This window comes from Myxozyma melibiosi (genome assembly GCF_037950935.1).
Source record: "Myxozyma melibiosi strain Phaff 52-87 chromosome Unknown BZA70scaffold_6, whole genome shotgun sequence".
Lineage (NCBI taxonomy): Eukaryota > Fungi > Ascomycota > Lipomycetes > Lipomycetales > Lipomycetaceae > Myxozyma > Myxozyma melibiosi.
Genome location: NW_027042920.1, coordinates 23,780 through 40,386, shown reverse-complemented (window position 1 = coordinate 40,386; position 16,607 = coordinate 23,780). Strand labels below are relative to the sequence as shown.

General features: G+C 50.5%; 8 protein-coding genes across 8 annotated transcripts; 3 read left to right on the top strand and 5 right to left on the bottom strand.

The window, feature by feature from the left end:
* Positions 1 to 18: 18 nt before the first annotated feature.
* BZA70DRAFT_278692 (Noc2p family-domain-containing protein) lies at positions 19 to 2,411 on the bottom strand. The gene is made up of 2 exons (XM_064912631.1): positions 1,232 to 2,411; positions 19 to 1,174 (listed from the first exon to the last, which is right to left on the bottom strand). The coding sequence occupies exons 1-2, from the start codon at positions 2,312 to 2,314 to the stop codon at positions 62 to 64; spliced, it is 2,196 nt and encodes a 731-aa protein (XP_064767955.1). The 5' UTR covers positions 2,315 to 2,411; the 3' UTR covers positions 19 to 61.
* A 344-nt stretch (positions 2,412 to 2,755) lies between these two features.
* BZA70DRAFT_278691 (adenosine deaminase) lies at positions 2,756 to 3,977 on the top strand. The gene has a single exon (XM_064912630.1). The coding sequence runs from the start codon at positions 2,819 to 2,821 to the stop codon at positions 3,956 to 3,958; it is 1,140 nt and encodes a 379-aa protein (XP_064767954.1). The 5' UTR covers positions 2,756 to 2,818; the 3' UTR covers positions 3,959 to 3,977.
* On the bottom strand, positions 3,978 to 6,316 carry BZA70DRAFT_278689 (uncharacterized protein). The gene is made up of 2 exons (XM_064912629.1): positions 5,885 to 6,316; positions 3,978 to 5,812 (listed from the first exon to the last, which is right to left on the bottom strand). Exons 1-2 carry the CDS (start codon positions 6,109 to 6,111, stop codon positions 4,114 to 4,116), a joined length of 1,926 nt encoding a protein of 641 aa, XP_064767953.1. The 5' UTR covers positions 6,112 to 6,316; the 3' UTR covers positions 3,978 to 4,113.
* A 157-nt stretch (positions 6,317 to 6,473) lies between these two features.
* On the top strand, positions 6,474 to 8,010 carry BZA70DRAFT_278687 (Ctr copper transporter family-domain-containing protein). Its single transcript, XM_064912628.1, has one exon. The coding sequence runs from the start codon at positions 6,763 to 6,765 to the stop codon at positions 7,558 to 7,560; it is 798 nt and encodes a 265-aa protein (XP_064767952.1). The 5' UTR covers positions 6,474 to 6,762; the 3' UTR covers positions 7,561 to 8,010.
* On the top strand, positions 8,011 to 9,043 carry BZA70DRAFT_278686 (uncharacterized protein). The gene is made up of 2 exons (XM_064912627.1): positions 8,011 to 8,516; positions 8,574 to 9,043. The coding sequence occupies exons 1-2, from the start codon at positions 8,103 to 8,105 to the stop codon at positions 8,955 to 8,957; spliced, it is 798 nt and encodes a 265-aa protein (XP_064767951.1). The 5' UTR covers positions 8,011 to 8,102; the 3' UTR covers positions 8,958 to 9,043.
* Positions 9,028 to 12,813, bottom strand: BZA70DRAFT_278683 (uncharacterized protein). The gene is made up of 2 exons (XM_064912626.1): positions 12,234 to 12,813; positions 9,028 to 12,133 (listed from the first exon to the last, which is right to left on the bottom strand). Exons 1-2 carry the CDS (start codon positions 12,687 to 12,689, stop codon positions 9,350 to 9,352), a joined length of 3,240 nt encoding a protein of 1,079 aa, XP_064767950.1. The 5' UTR covers positions 12,690 to 12,813; the 3' UTR covers positions 9,028 to 9,349.
* Positions 12,814 to 13,041: 228 nt separating this feature from the next.
* On the bottom strand, positions 13,042 to 14,892 carry BZA70DRAFT_278682 (general amidase-like protein). The gene has a single exon (XM_064912625.1). The coding sequence runs from the start codon at positions 14,749 to 14,751 to the stop codon at positions 13,096 to 13,098; it is 1,656 nt and encodes a 551-aa protein (XP_064767949.1). The 5' UTR covers positions 14,752 to 14,892; the 3' UTR covers positions 13,042 to 13,095.
* A 248-nt stretch (positions 14,893 to 15,140) lies between these two features.
* BZA70DRAFT_295413 (Alpha/Beta hydrolase protein) lies at positions 15,141 to 16,316 on the bottom strand. Its single transcript, XM_064914486.1, has 2 exons — positions 16,073 to 16,316; positions 15,141 to 16,003 (listed from the first exon to the last, which is right to left on the bottom strand). The coding sequence occupies exons 1-2, from the start codon at positions 16,188 to 16,190 to the stop codon at positions 15,198 to 15,200; spliced, it is 924 nt and encodes a 307-aa protein (XP_064767948.1). The 5' UTR covers positions 16,191 to 16,316; the 3' UTR covers positions 15,141 to 15,197.
* Positions 16,317 to 16,607: the final 291 nt, after the last annotated feature.

Below are 16,607 nucleotides of genomic sequence, written 5' to 3'. Positions count from 1 at the left end.
ATACATAAACAAGAAAGACTTTTATATTACTCACTTATCAGACACTTTATACTCTCTCTTTCTAATCGCTATCCGGCGCATCAGGCATAGCCTCATCATCTATATCCTCATCATCCTCCTCGTCCTCAAACACGTCCTCCTCGTTATCACCCCGTCCCTCTCCATCCTCCTTCTCATGCTTCAAACTCTCTCTCAAAATCCGCATCTTCTCCTCCCGCACCTCTCGCTGCACCGTCAGATACTGTCCCAGCGGAGTGCTTTCCCACTCGATATCTTTCAAAAACGCGTCAACCATCTCAAAACTCGTAGGCGAAAACTCAACATTCTTCCGCTTCTCCTCAATGTACTTGCTGTTGGCCTCAATCTTCTCAACCACCTCAAGCAGTTGCTTGTGGAACCTGTAATTCTCTTGATGCGACTTGCCGCCCTTTCGGCCGGACTTGTCAGCCAACGAACTCATCCGGTCGCGACGACGAGCGTACCGCTTCAACGTCAGCACGCACGGCACCGCAAGCTCGGGGAACGCAATGCTCTTCGCATGAAGTCCAAAGAACTCTGCTACACATTCCACAATCTGCTCGCACACGCCGGTCTGATAGATTCGCGTACCAAGGTACGCAGTGTTTGCCCGGATGTTGTGCTCAAAGTCAAACGGACGCAGAGTAGACGGCTTTCCAGACTTTGTAACCGTCGTCGACGTCAACAGCTCCGTAATAGCGGGCATCAGAGGGATGTACACATCAGTGTCACGCGAAAGGTCAAGCAGAGAGTGAAACAGCATAAACCGCAGAGGAAAATATTGCGCCGCCGGAATCAATCTCATGGCTCCGAGCATCACCTGAACCAGGGGATAGATGAGTGGTCGCATATGGCTCTCCTTTCCATCGCTAGCCTCCTTATCGACATCACACTGCAGCGACAACACACGTCTCCAGAAATCGAGCGAGTGGATGTACTGCCAGTTGTACACAGACTTGTAGGAATCCTTAGTCTTGTGCACAACGCTGTTGCGCAAATGGATAGCAAGCTGGCGAATGAAATCAAACGCAGTCTGATAAGTCGTCTCCGGATCAAGCGAGTACAAGGTAGCCGCCGTATTCTTCATAAACAGAATCATTGGCATCGTGTGCACACTAGTATGACGGCAGTTTTTCACCATGCCCGCATACGACGTCTATATAAATATTAGCTACCAGACACAAAACTTTCTAACAGCATGTACAATACATACCTTCAAGCAAAGCTCGAGCATGCTCTTGTCCGACTCCGCAGCAGAGCGGATAACCGCCCACGCCATCAACCGCGTACCTTCATCGGTAGCCGTGCTCCAGATATCGACCACCGCCTTGATGAACTCCTTCACAAACTTCTTGAATCCGACAAAATACGGCAGAAGCTGGTCACCAGCAGTCAACACTGCTGCCATGGTCTTCGAGTCTGTCAGTCCAGACATCAAAACCAGCAAGTTTCCAGACAGAGACTTCAGGATCGGCGACAGTTGCTGATATTTCTTGCTGTTGAGCGGGACTGATTTTCGGCCCGCCGATTTGCGACCGGCAGGTGATTCGGTGATTGGAATGTGGTGCTGGAGCACATTTGGAAGCCGAGTGAGAGTGAGCATAATGACATCGTTGTACACCTGAGGATCGGTGATTGTGTACTTGAATTTCTGAGCAGAATTATCGTCCTGACCAACATGGACCGCAGCGCGGAAGGCAATAGCGACCCGCTTGAGCGCTCGTAACGAATACTCCTCGTCAAGCGCTTTTCTCCAGCGCGCAACGTCCGCACGCGTAAGCTCCTGACTATCGTCATCATCATCAGCTGCAGCTGCGGCGGCTTTCTTGGACTTCTTCGCAGGCTTCTCGGTTTCGTCGTCGGAATCCTCACCAGCAAGCAACTCCTCGTCCTCTGGTTCCTGCCCGTCGTCGTCTTCGCTGTCATCACCGTCCTGCAAAAGATCCTGATCTTCCTGATCCAAAAACTGAGTAAAGTCGCCCGCATCATCCTCAACAGCGGCCCTTGACTTTTTACTACCAGAAGCAGTCTTCAACGCATCCTCGACGTCGTCCTCGATTCCAGTCGCAAACAACTCAGACGCATTCTTGTCTCCAAGGGCAGGCTCAGAGCTCTTGCGAGTAGCCTTCTTCTCGCTCGCGTCTTTGCCAACATAGCTTTCCTCGTCGGCGCGGTGCTTGGGCTTCTTGTGGCCCTTTGAAATTTTCTTCTTGAATGCCTGAACCGTTTTCCGCTGCTCGAGCGTGTGTTTCAGGTGGTTCTTGTTGAACTTCTTTGTTGCCTTCTTGGCTACCATCTTGTACAAGTAGACTCAATAATGAGTAGAAGAGAATATACACTATGCTGAGTGTAGAAGTGGTTTCTGCACAAATATGCTGAGATCAGAGAAAGCTTTTTGTGTTGAAAAATAATTTTAGCGCCGCAGAGAACTTTTTGCTTGGGAGAAAAGCAGGTTTGTATGAGAGGTGTATATGATGCCAAAATAGGGACTTCGCATAAACAGAGTACATTTATACTATAATGGGGACAGAGTTGGCGCCCTCGTTCTACTGCCAATTTATGTCCAGTTTGTGTTGAATTTTCATTGTCAGAGTTGCAAAGTGCCTCTAAGCTGTTAAACATCTTGTATTGCAATGTAGTTTGGCAGGAAGCTGCAGGATACTCACCTTGTGGAAGAGTATACAGCGATGAATAGAGTTGGAGGAGCACGAGCCGCATCGTCCCAACTCATTCAGCAGTTAATAAATCCATTGTCCCCCACGATATCGCTTATCGCCCTCCTGCACCGACTCCACCGGCAATGGACTGCTTTATACACGCCCTGCCCAAATGTGAGCACCACGTTCACCTCGAAGGAACTCTTTCACCAGCGCATCGTTTGCTTTGCGCTCAGCGTAACAACATCGCTCTTCCAAACAATATCAGTTCCCTGTCTGTCCTCGAGAAGGAACTCTATCCTGCTGATTACGACTACGAGGAAGGCCAGGATGGCAGTGACTACCTGCGCGAATTTCTGGCAAACTACTACGGTGCTATGGAGGTCTTGATTACGCCTGAAGACTTTAGAGGTATGGCGGCGGAGTACATCGAGCGCGCGAGAAAGATGAACGTGCGGTACGCCGAGGTCTTCTTTGACCCACAGGCACACACGTCCCGCGGTGTTCCCTTGGAGACAGTGATGCAGGGCCTCCTGCAAGCACGCGAGGATGAAAAGAAGCTGCATGAGGGAAAACCGGATTATGTGCGCATCGAGTACATCCTCTGCTTCCTGCGGGACATGTCCGCCGATTCCGCGATCGAGACATGGAAGGCAGCTGTAAATGGTGGATACCTGAAAGACATCATCGGCGTCGGTCTCGATTCAGACGAGGACGGCCATCCGCCGCAGAAGTTTGACGAGGTCTTTGAGGCCGCTCGTAAGGCAGGATTGAAGATCACAGCCCACTGCGACGTTGACCAGCCCGGCTGCCATGCAAACATCGCGTACGTCGCTACGAAACTCGGAGGTCCTCGCAACCACGATGGTCCCACTGAGTTGTTTTTGACACCGAAATATGACGCTGGCGCAGATAGAATCGATCATGGTCTAAACTGCGCCGATAATCCGGAGCTATTGGAGTTGATAAAGAAGTCAAACCTCGGACTCACACTCTGCCCAATGGGTTACTCAAAGCACCTCGGTCCGGAATCAGTGTTCCGAAAGCTAGAGCTCATAAAGCAGACCGGGATTCCGTTCTGCCTGAACAGTGATGACCCAGCGTATATGTGCAGATATAAGGAGAAAGTCGTGATTGATGTACAAGGCAAGACTGGCTGGACGATGGAGGAAATCGCCGCATGCGAGATCAACGCAATTCACATGTCATGGACGAAGGACCTAGAGTTTAAGAAGGACTTCGTGGCGGAAGTGGAGAGAGTGCTGAAAGAGTTTAGCAAGTAGTAGAACAGACTGTATGTAATGTTACTATATACAAATCCCAAACCAGAAGCAACCCAATGCACCGTATACGCAAAGACAAAAGACAACCCCATTTACTCATTCCTCAATGAAACGCAAAAAAAACAAAAAAGTGCTATCTTTGGAAGAAAAAAGAATCAACCCTCAAACTGCTCAACATGTACATAGCAGCTCTGGGCAGTACCGTTACTGCCAGTATGTGCAGCACGAGCATCTAGCAAAATAGCAGTTGAGTTCTTGACATCCGCAGCCAATCGCAGTCCACCGCAGACGTTGACCGCCAGCTCTCCGAACGGTGACGCCGTAGTCATAGCATCCGCAAGAACGTGGCGGATGTTAGGTTTGCCGGGAACTATGGTGACACATGGAGGAAAGTTCTCGGTTGATTTCTCTTCGTCTTCGCCGTCAGCGGGAAGGGATGAGATATCAGAGACAAAGATACGGATGGAGAGCTGTATTGACTTGTCGCAGAGGTCATATGCATCACTCACCAGCTGCAGAGTCTCCTTGAACGCAAACACATCAGCATATTGTCTCACGATCCAGACTAACTCGATGTTTTTCAGCGCAACTGATTTTGCCTTTGCAGCATCTAGTAGTAAACCTCTAGCAACCGGCAGTCCATAGGTAGCACCGACTCCCGCAAATACGTTCAAGACCGACGCAAATTGCTTCAAGTCTCGAGGAGAGCCTCCATAAGGACCATCGACCAAGACCGGGAGCGTCAATCCGCTTAGGGATGACATGGCAGTTGATTGCATCTCTGCATCACTATTATAAGACGTCGATCCTCGTTTATCTGACCGCAGAGAGTCTGAAGCATAGGAGGATTCGGGCGAGGAATTAAAACTTGAAGCGCGAGCTGCCGCAGACTTGTGAATCCAGCGGGTGATTCCGGTCTTCTTCTTGACGATGAACTCTAGGCTTTGATCATCAGAAGTCGACATCACCGAAAACGGATGAGACATGAGAGGGCCGTATGTCGGAAAAGAAAGATTGACAAACTGGCCTGGCTTCCAGCGGAGCAGTCGTGCAGAACCGGCGATAGGGATACTAATTTTCATCATGTCTGTGTCTGCGATAGAGGTAATCGTAGCACGGTACTTAAGTCCTCGAGTTGAAACATTGTTGATGAAAAGCAGCACCCAGCGAAGTGCGGCGTCAGCGACAATAATGCCAATCGAGATCCAAAGGTAGACATGCGCGTAGGTCGGAGTATGTCTCATGAGAATGACAAGGAAAGCAATCACCGATGCTATGTGGTTGACAAAAAACAGCTCAAAGAGGTAATGTCTGATAGGACGCACGCTGGTGACGATAACAATCCAAGCCAAAATGCAGAACGACCTCAGACCATCTTTAGTGATGGGGTCCGTCTTGAGCTGGTAAGAAAGATAGTTGAAGGACTCGTAATATCTCATCATGTAAAACATGTGGATTGCAGCAATCATGAAAAATCCACGCGAAACCCATCGGTGGAAAAAGTTGAGCGAGACGCTGGATGAGGAGCCGGTGAGGAAGGCGATGACGGTCAAACGACGGCAAGATAGAAGGGTGATGAGAGGAATCTGGGTAATTGCCAGCCATGCTGCTCTGTAGCCTGCCTGCTCCCATTCAGCAGAGGTCGATCGAGGGAGGTTGTAGAAGCAGAGTCCGATGAGAAGGCCAAAGTAGGAGAGGGCCATGATAAGACGACCAGTGGAAGGGAAATGGACGAGGTTGGGAAAGCGTTGAATCCACGGAAGTGTAGGATAGGATAGAACGCGGCCGACGACGGTCAGCGAGGCATATGCGCGAATGAAGAACAGACGCGGCTTTGCAGAACGAGAACGCAGTCTATTGGAGATGGTATTGCTCGTTAGCAGATGTATTCCATCTTCTTCATTCTGAGAGGAGGAAGTAACATACCGCTGGTGAGCAAGAAGCAGGTCTATGAATCTGAGCAAGAACGCAAAGGCAAGGACGGCCCCGATGACAGCCCAGTACATCTTCGCGATGTATCCAGGACGCGGAGTGCCATCTAGGTTGAACTGGCCTTGGCCTTGGTTCGTGTAGGAAGGGCCGTTGGTGGCCGTGTAGTTGCTTCCACCTGGCTCATTCGCGAAAGAGTCTCTGGGCAGTAGTTGCAAAGACATAGCGACACTGCGGGGAGAGTCGAGAAGGAAGAAGACAGCTAGATGGTTAGTAGAAACGGAAAAAAAAAAGCGGTCCAGCAAATGCAATGCAAATAACCAGCGACGAGCAAAAAAGAGAGATAACCGAGCAAGAAAGCTGCAAAAAAAAGGGAGCCGGTGGGGTCTGCTCGGCGGGTTGGATTGAGGCGAGCAAATGATTAAAGTTTGTCCCGATAAAGCACAAACCGAGCCGCATGAGCCGCACTAGACTAGTTTTGTGCGATATTTGCTCACCTGCGCCACAACGCGAATACGAGCGAAGGGCGAGCAAATAACCTGCCACAGTTACAAAAGGGAAGGTCTCGACCGGAGTGGACTGATTTGCGCTGCAGAGAGCTAAGAGATGTACATTATTGGAATACTGCGCGAATATGAGTTACATTTTATATTGCAGAGAGGGAAAAAGACAATCTGCGCGGAAAGAACGAGCAAAATAGCAGAGGATAAAAAGGCCTGAGCCGCTGAGCAGTTGTTTGTTGTGCGCGTTTAGTGTTGGGCTGCGGCGGGCTTTCAAAAGAAATCTCTTCGGCTGCTTCAACTCCTTCCGTTCGTCTCGCTCACCGCTTTTCATCTCTCTATCGTCTTCACATCCGAACCACCTCTACAGTCGAAATGGATATGTCAGGAATGGATATGGGCACTAGCTCAAGTATGGACATGGACATGGACTCCACCACCAGCATGGTCATGGCCGCGTCTACCACAGTGTCGAGCCTGCTATCGTCAACCACCTCCATGGTCATGTCGGCCACTTCCTCGGCTGTCTCTTCTCTGACGTCGACAGCGATGGCGATGACTACCTCCAGCTCGATGGACATGGACATGGACATGTCTTCGACCTCAACAACAATGGACATGGATATGTCGACCACCACATCCTCAATGGACATGTCCAGTACGAGCAGCTCAATGGACATGACCAGCATGTCCTTCCACGCCAACAGCCAGGACTTCCTTCTCGCTACTGGCTGGACTCCGTCTAACCGCGGCCAGTACGTTGGAGCTTGCATCTTCCTCATCGTGCTCGCAGTCATCTACAGAGCAACCCACGTCATCAAGCACCGTACCGAGCGCTACCTCGTCGCTCGGGCGCGCGTGAACGCAGTGCCAGCTGCAAGCCCGCCAGAGGACTCGGATCTCGAAAAATACGTCGCAGCAAGTGGAGCTTCAACTTCTGCAGAGCAGCGTCGCCAAGTCCCAAGACCGTTCGACTTTACACACGCGCGGCCGTGGAGAGTCTCGATCGACGTCCCGCTTTCAGTCATTCAGTTCTTCCTTTCCGCTATCTCATATCTCCTCATGCTTGCTGCCATGTCCTTCAACCTTGGCTACTTTTTCTCGATTCTCGGTGGAATCCTTCTTGGAGAACTGCTATTGGGACGTTTTGCGTCTAGTTTTGAGGCCCATTAGTGGATGATGCAGTATTGGTTTTTTGATTTTGCTATGGTTCTAGACTTGGGTTTTCGTTCGTTTTGTTAAAATACATCATTTCGTCATTGCTGGTGCTTTCAGTAGTTTTTGCGACTCTTTTAGATTGAATATCTCTCGACCAACACCTATCTGATCCCCGCATCTGATCTCGACTCAATCGCTATCGACCCAGTCCGTTCTCACTTCCGGCGGAGACTTGCTCGCGCAGGGTCTTTTAGAGTTTGGAAATTTGCTCGTTTTTTGCTCATTCCGTGGCGGTGCTGTAAGCCGCACGGTGGCTTGATACTTCCTAAACGGGACCGGCGTATTCCTGACAGCCTCGCATGCGGTCTGTTGTGGTGGACGAAGGCTCGAGGAAGACGGAAATTACCCGAAAAAGATCGTAGAAAGAGATAAAGGAAAACGGGCAGGAAAAAGAGCAAATATGCGGCTGCTGCGGGCTCGACTATAAGAACTCCTGCAGCTGCCCGGTTCTTCTTGTAGTCCTCCATCGTCATATCAATCCCACAACAACATTCAAAATGCATTTCTCCACCATCGCTGCTACTCTCGCGCTCTCGGCCGCACCCGCCCTCGCTCATTTCACCCTCACTTTCCCCGAATCCCGCGGTGCGAACCACGAAACACAGACCTCCAGCCCCTGCGGAGGAAAGAACAGTGTAGTCCTTCCTCGCTCAAGCTTAGACCCTGGCAGTGTCTCAATCGCTACTACCTCTTCGCACGCTGCTTCAGGCTATGAGGTCAACTTCTGCGTTGGCAACGACTGTGTTGACGCTGACAGCTTCAACTACACTATCGTCGACCCCCTGTTGATCAATGGCTCTGGCAATTTCTGCCTTCCCTCGATTGACTTCGAGGGTGACTTCTGGGACGGAGACAGCCTAAACGGTACCATCCAGGTCATCTACCTCTCCGACGACGGTGAACTCTACAACGTAAGTTCTCTTCTACCACTTCTATCGTCCAGAAAGACAATACTGACCATCAATTAGTGCGCCGATGTCACTCTTACCCTCTCCGGTGACAGCTCGTCCTCCCTTTGCGTCAACGCGACTGGAATCTCCACCGACGCCTGGCTAGGCTCGCTCGCTGCGTCTGAGGAGGCTGCCGGCATCGAGACCGATGATGATTCGTCTTCTTCTTCAGCCTCCGCCTCGGGCCACCACTCCTCCACCGCTACCTCTGCTGCTGCCTCCTCCACTGCTTCAGGCTCCTCCAACTCAACCGCCTCCTCAACCGCTGCTGCCTCCTCCTCCGCCGTCGCTACCTCATCTGCCGCTGCCTCTTCCAGCACTGCGGGTGCTGCTGGAAACGCTCTCCCTACCACTGGAATCTTGGGTGCCGTCGTTGCCGTTCTTGGATACCTCGCCATGTAATTTACTTAATATCTTAGAGAGCATTGTTAGATTACACATAATAATTTCTAATGTAAAAATATGAATCATCCTTTTTTTGACAAAAAGCTCGCATCAGTAACGTAGACTTTCACATCTTCACCAATTGACTTTTCTACGCTATCTCTCTATAGAAACATTTCTCACGGCAGATAGAATCCCGAACTGCTTTAGATTTCGCCTGCGTTGACCTCGTCGGTAGAAATAGCCTAAATTAAAGTTACAAGCATCCCCCTCCATCTTGCGGTTTAGGGTATCGTGGGCCATATTGTGTAATATTGTAAAAACCCTACTCGGACTCTACTGCACTCGGAAACACAATGAACTCCTAACTATTTGTTCAGAACGCATATCATGAACTCCTACTACATGTCTCATACAACTCCAGCTCCTATCGGCATATGTTCGATATCCATATCGTCAAACAATGCATCCTCGACCGCAACGCTCCAGTCATGCCACCACTCTCCAATCGCTCCGTCACCCATCAACGAGACCGTGTCCTCTGCCGGATCGAGTCCCAACGTAGTCAGCGCGTCGGCCCAGTCTTGTCCCTCCTTTGGCGACACCAGCGATCCGGTGTCGTCAGTCAGACCCGCATTTGGACTTTCGGTCAACGGCATCTCATTTGACGCTTCTTGGTTTGAAGACACTGAAGCTGACGAGCCTCCTTTGCTGATCGCGTCCTTGCACGCTTCCAGATATGTCCTTGCCAACGGAAACATCCGTAGCGCAGAGTAGTTGGTCTCACTCTCGGACTCAATCCAGCTGCAAATCTTGCTAGCGGTCTGATACAGTCTCTTGATGTCACAAACCGTTCGATCGTCATATTTAAACGCCATATCCGGCGTCCGCCAGTTCTCATCCGTAACTATACCTTGCAGTCCTGCAACCGAAGCTGGCTGCTCTCCAATTTGTCGTAAAATCCCAATGTAAATAGTAATCAAATGTGCTGGAAAATGTCGCAGCGACAGAGGAATAATCAGCGGCATGAATCCTGAAAACAACTGCGGCCGACGAGTGCATGTCACGATTGTATCAAGAAGCTTCTCAGCGCATCTCAGCCGATCTATAAAGACCCTTCTTTGCTCTGCTTCATCTTTTGGAGCATAGCTTCGTAGAAGCGATAATTGCAGACGCAAGAATTGCAACTGCAGAATATACTTCTGGGTCAAATCATATGAATCTTGTGGGCCTGATACAGCAGGATCTGTATCAGCATTGATCATCTCAACAAGTAGCTGAAACGAGCTGAGATTCTTCTCTTCAAATGCCGACAACCATGCCATGTGCTGATCAAACTCCGTCTTTTGGAGCTCCAAATCAGGCAGCAGAAGGCGCGATAATATACTTCGCGCGAGCATGTTGAACTGAACTTTGCAGTGTAGGAAGTGGACAGATGGTTGCTCGCTAGCCGTAGCAACTAACTGGAACGGGCGTAGTTTATCGACCAGCGTATCTGACATCTCTGTGCTTATCGCAAAAGGAACAGCTATACATAGCGATCGATCAGTATCAACTGACAGTATCTCGGCCCACATTATCCTCCATGCATCAGCAAGATCAGGAGGAACCTGTGGGAACTGATCAGGATCACGATGTAGGCCCATAGTCAATGCAACTTGGCAAAGCAATCCAGAGAAGGAGCCAGAATCACAAGTATCGGGCCCCTCTGTAACTTCACTCGCCAGCATATTATGAACCCGGATACCAAGAAGCACCTGCAGAGCGACGAAATCTGATTTTTGTAGATACGAAGTCTCATTCAAGCACTTCCACGCAAAGTCCTTGAGACGATACTCAAACAGAGGCGCATATTTGTCGTCAAATCCTGCCTTTGACGGAGTCCAGTTCGGTCCACAAGCCATCCGTCCGAGCTTGAGCAAGATCGCCATGAGAGCCGTTCCGCGCATATGCTCCTTGCGCTGCGAGCTACATTTGTTGAGCTTATGAAGTTTTTTGTCCATCGCATAAGCCTTGGAGGTTGTGTCGGTGGGAGCAGGCTTAGCTGCAGTCCCATTCTGAAACTTCCACTTTTGTTCCCAGTACTTCATCATAGCCGCTCGGAAGGAGGTCGGGTGTACGATCGGAAATACCAGGTTGATCGTTTGTAAGAACCGAGTAATGAGATATTCGCATAAATCTCGATGTTCTAGTCTTGGAAACATCTTTGCCAGATCTGCATTTGTGTCCAGGGTTTCGCGGATCATTTCCTCAGTCTCAGGCGCCAGCTGTTCATGTTTCCCGGGCCTCCCAGCAGAATGCTTCTTTTCTTTCAGCATCTTCTTGAAGGGACTCTTTGCTTTCTTCATGTCATCGCACGCCATATACTTCGCTAGATAAGCATCGTGCTTGCATGCAGTCACAGCAGTAAAGGGACCATGGAATGAAAATCGGTTCTTCTTCACCGTAACATGTGCCCGCAATCGAGGCTCCGGTGCGAACACATATGGCTGGGACGCTGTCCCTGCCGTAGCGCCAGTCCGTGGGCTCTCCGAGTTCACCGCCGGCCCCTCAGAGGCTGAGGACTGTAGATCGTCACGGATAGGCGGAAGCTTGATAGAATGATCATTATTGTTTCCCGGTAGAAGTTGACCGCCGCTGCCTCCAAATCTCTGAATCATACTCTCTAAACGCTCCATCCGATTCTTGAGCTCATTGTACTCTTGAAGTGGAGCCATTCCACCTGATAGTCCACTCGTAGCTTTCTGAACGCCCGCGATTTCGTCTTGAATGCTCTGTACGGCACTTGCCGTCCTATAACTATCCTGATTCGAAATATGAGAGACTTGAGAGTTGGAATAGCTCGGCAACGCAACAGACCCCGGCTGCGGTGATCTTTGTAATCCCGGAAGCCGTTCAGACAAATGCTGCTGATTCTGTTGGTGCATCGGACTATCAGTCAATGGCCGTTGTGATGTTTTCCCAGGAGATCGGGTCATTGAAAATGTTTGCGTGCCAGGGATGGCTGCCGAGTAGCCATAATTATCCGGAAGATGAGTAGCAGGAACAGAGGAGGGAGAGGACGACGATGAGGAAGGTGATATTGTTGCTACTGCGCCTGGTAGATTTTGCGCGATCCATGGTTTGACGGCGTAGACACAAAGATCTACGGTACCGTGCCTGACGCATCCAGAACAGGGTTGCATGCGATTGCACTTTTCGAAATCAAAATTGACTCAGTTAGATCCCGCAAAAATATAGAAGACACCCACTGTTTCAGAATGCGAAACAAAATATATAGAATTTAGGAGATACCTTTAGTTTGCGCTGGCGGCAGACGGCGCACGAGACGGGGATACGTCGGCGTTTGCGAGTCCCTGGAGGCTTTGGATCGCTCAACTCCTCTCGTGAACTACTAAACTCATAAAACCCTTGCTGATGCTGTGTATCCTGGGCAGGGTCACCGATCGATTTTGCTGTAGTCATATTTGCGGACTGCGGCTGTTGCTGGGATGAAGTTTGCGATTGAGGGCTCAAGCGCTCTGGCTGCTGATGCAACAATGAGGAGATGCTGGGAGCTGTCGACACTGGCGAGTTAAGAACATAGCTCATAGACGTAGTCGGGTTCGGAAGTCGATCCAATGGTGCATTGATAGTCGAGCCACTGTGCTGAGGAAGAGGGGGCGGCAAGGAATTCTGCTGTTGTGGCTGCTGCTGTTGCTGCCGTTGCTGCTGCTGGCTCGAGCCGTTTGTGATATGCGCGACGTCCATGGTAGACAGGAGAGAAACACTCGGCCCTGGCAATGCCCCCGAATTTGTCTGAATCCAACAGGCTGCCCAGAGGTAGTAGAATGTAAAGAAAGGCCAGCAGCAGGAATCGCGCCTCGCGTAAGAGAGTCAAGCCAAGGAGGGAAGAGGGCGATGTCGAGGAGGAAGGTGCGCCCACAAATAAGGTTTCGGCGCAGGCCGGACTTGAGATGACTACGCATATTTGCGCAAACGCCGGTATTTCCGTCCGAATCTCAAATTTGGTCTCGAGAAGTAGGACTATTAACGCCGGTGTTAATTGAGCGCTGCCCTATTGTCCTGAATTACTCCGTTCCTTTTGTTTCTCTTTTTGCTACTTCTTTCTATTCGTAGATATCAATTTACATTACTATTTATTACATGACTCGCCCTACAAAACCTTACTAATCTCGGACATCGTCTGGAACAGCTTAGGCTCCATCTGGCGCTGGCCCACCAACTGCAGCGCAATCGGGAACCCGTCGTACCGTCCACGTACATCCTTCGCCCACGTAGTCTGCACTCTGGCATCCATATCGGTGATCGGGGCCGGCATCTCCTTGTCGTCCTGCGCGAGATCGACCTTACCCGCCTGGAAGATAAGTCCGGGGTAGTCAAGGTTGTTCCATGTGCGCGAGAAGTGCGAACGCATCATGTAGCCCTCAGGACGCGGAAGGAATGACTGGATGGGAAGCAGCAAGGCGTCGACGGGCTTTCCAGACTTGGTCTTGCTCGCGGTCTCCTCCCAGTATTTGAGCCAGGCGCGCTGTAGCTCGGCACGCGCAGAGCTGTAGGCGTAAAAATCCGAGAGCCCACGCTTGACGTCAGGGTAGAGACCACCATTTTGGTTAGCCACAGTAAGAGGCTCGCCAGTGAGTTCGAGCTGCGAGAGCAAAAATGCGCCACCATCGACCTTGAAGTGGTCGACTGCATTCGCAGAGATCTCGTCAGCAAGATACAGCTCGAGCTCGACAATCTCATGTCCAGCGGCCTTGAGCTTCTCGACCGTCTCGTCAAGCACACGGGCAACAGGAGGAAGAGTCTGAACCTCGGTGTCAAATCGAATAACACCAATCGAAAGCTTGCGATCAAGCGGCTTGGGCTCGTTCCATGGCAAGTATTGGCAGCTGGGATCATATAGCCATGGCTCCGCATCCGACATGCACTTCATGACAAACTCCAAGTCGCGCACAGAGACTGCCATAGGCGCGTTGACGCACAGAATTCCAGCAGTCTCGGCACCAGGCTCGAGATATCCCTTCACGTTGTGGTACGGCACGCGGCCGCTGGAAGGCTTGAGCGAGTAGACGCCATGGGTATATGCCGGAACACGAATTGATCCACCGACGTCAGTTCCAATGCCGAGGAGCGAGCCACGGAACTTGATGAGTGCCGCGAGGCCACCAGAGGAACCCGAAGCAGTGAGCTCTTTGTGAATTGGGTTGCGGGTGATTCCAAACACATTGTTGTCGGTATCTGGCACCATCATACTCTGCGGGACGTTGGTCTTCACATACATGACAGCACCAAGCTTGATGAGGATATCGACAACAACGCTGTTCTCCTTCTCAGGCTGGAAGCAGTAGGCAGCGATTCCGACGACCGAGTCCTCGCCCGCAACCGACATCGAGTCCTTCAACGAAATGGGGAGTCCATGAAGTGGTCCAACAGTCTTTCCGGTTCGCGCAAACTCGGCGTCCAGCCATTCCGCGCGCTCGATAGCCTTATCGAAAAAGATCTCGGTCAGGCAGTTCAGGCACTGCTGTGCAATCGCCGCGCGCTTGCAGAACGCAATTGTAACTTCTTTCGAGGTATAAGTGCCCTTTGCAATCTCAGCTAGAAGCCCAACGGAGTCGTACTTCTCGGTAATCTCAAGCTCGCGGTCGGTCAACAGACCGCAGGTCGAGGGAACATCTAGCAAATTGGCAGGCGAAAGGTCAACGTCAATCTTCCATTCCTTGGGAATGCGCGACTCGCGCTGCGCAAGCTTGGCCTCGACGAGCTCCTTGTACGGCTTTTGGGTGTAGGGAAAAACGATTGGCTTCATAATGACTGCTAGGTAGTACTTTATCTGACAAAAAAGAAGAACGGAGAAAGCTGCACGAAAATGTTTGTCGAGGTGCAGGGAGAGCCAGAGAGGCCTGCGGGTCTGTGTGTGGGCGGACTGGGCATTCGGGAGTAAGTAGAGTTTAAAGGGAGCGCTGTCCGATAAGCTGTCCCAGCGGGAAGCTACTCCACGCAGGCTGAAAGGAAACGCCACTACACATCATGACTCTCGTAGAGAGATCGGATAGAAATCAACAAAGAGAATACTGCTTAGTACTATCGAGATAGGGTGCAATTGACCCTGTAGGGTGTTTGCAAGATGAGAACGGAAAAATGAGTGTCCGGAAGTAAGAAGATAGGGTTTAAGTCTTTCGGATCTAGGAGGTTATGATTGCGACTCACTCAATGCTATTTCTCTATCTACTACAACAAAGACCATTGACGACCCTATAATTCAGTCGCAAATTTCCAGATCTGCCCCAGCCACTTCTCAGGTTCATGAGCAAACGCAAAATGATTTCCTCCTTCGTCCAAAACTTTGGTAGTCGCGCCTAGAGCCGCGGCAGCATCAGCAGCCGCGACAAGATAGCCAGCCGTCTTTCCATTTCTACAGACCCCGATCTTCACATTGTCATTCAGTAAAGCCGATTTTGTCACTTCGTACTGGTCATCCGCTGAGAGTGCCAGCTTCCAGTAGAATCCGTGCTTGACCATGTGTGGTTCATTCGCCGAAGCAAGATACTCAGCAGGAAGAGTGGTGAGGGAGGTCGCATATGGTTTGGTCTCCCCAGGTTCGTAAAAGCCAGAAATCCAGTTGCCAAAGTTATCATTCAGCGAGTTCTTATCGTTTCCGGTTATGACGGTCGACATGGCGTCGGTATAATCCTTCGTCAACGGCAGACCGAACACACTTCCAGGCGGCTCGTACAAAACCAATTTCGAAAAAGTCGAGAGAGCAGCCTTCTGTTCGTCCGCAGGAAGAAATCCCGGTGAAGCGAGACCTATCAGCAGAGCAGTACCCTTCGACCATCCGATAATCACTGGCTTAGAAGGCACCACAAGAGTGGTGTTCACGTAGCTAATAAACCCGATGAGATCGCGAACAAAGTCAACAGATTGCGGAATTGAATCCTCGGTTGTCATCTCAAGCTGTGATGGGGTCAGTGGAGTCGAATCAGCGTAACCTCGCTGATTGTAGGGAATGATTCGAAGATTGTTCTGAGCTGCGTAAGGAAACAGAGGAGAGAAGGCCTCTAGAAAATAAGAGTGGTATCCGGTCAGCAACTATGCAACAAATGAAGCTCGATGTGATTGCACTTTACCTTTGTTGAATCCAACTCCATGGCAGATTATAACCGTGTCGTATGAAGACGAGTTATTAGGAACTCCGGAATCAGAGTAGGACAACTCTACGCCCGACTCTAGCTTGGCAATGGGCATTATGGGAAGATGGTCAGAATGCGATGGTTACGACAAATGAATGGCACTCCGATTATATCAAATCAATTGATGTATGATATCGGTCGTTGGAAACAAGGAAGGACAGCATCGCTGCGGGCAGAAGACGTAGAAAAGCGCTCGGGAATTGAGACTGTGCGGGGGTTCGGATACGACAGAAACGGATTGATTTGTAATGATTTATGTAACATTCTGGGAATGACGATCAAATCTGGCGAGTAAATGGCTGTCTGGCTGAGAAACGAGAACTGAAATACTCGGAATAACATCAACAGCTTTTTGTTAGAACGTGAGCTGACTTGGGTATGATTAATGGCGGGGGAGATGGGATAAACTCTTGGAGGAGGGGATAAACTCTTGGAGGAGGGGCCCACTGTAAAGTGGGCTTCATCCGTCTCG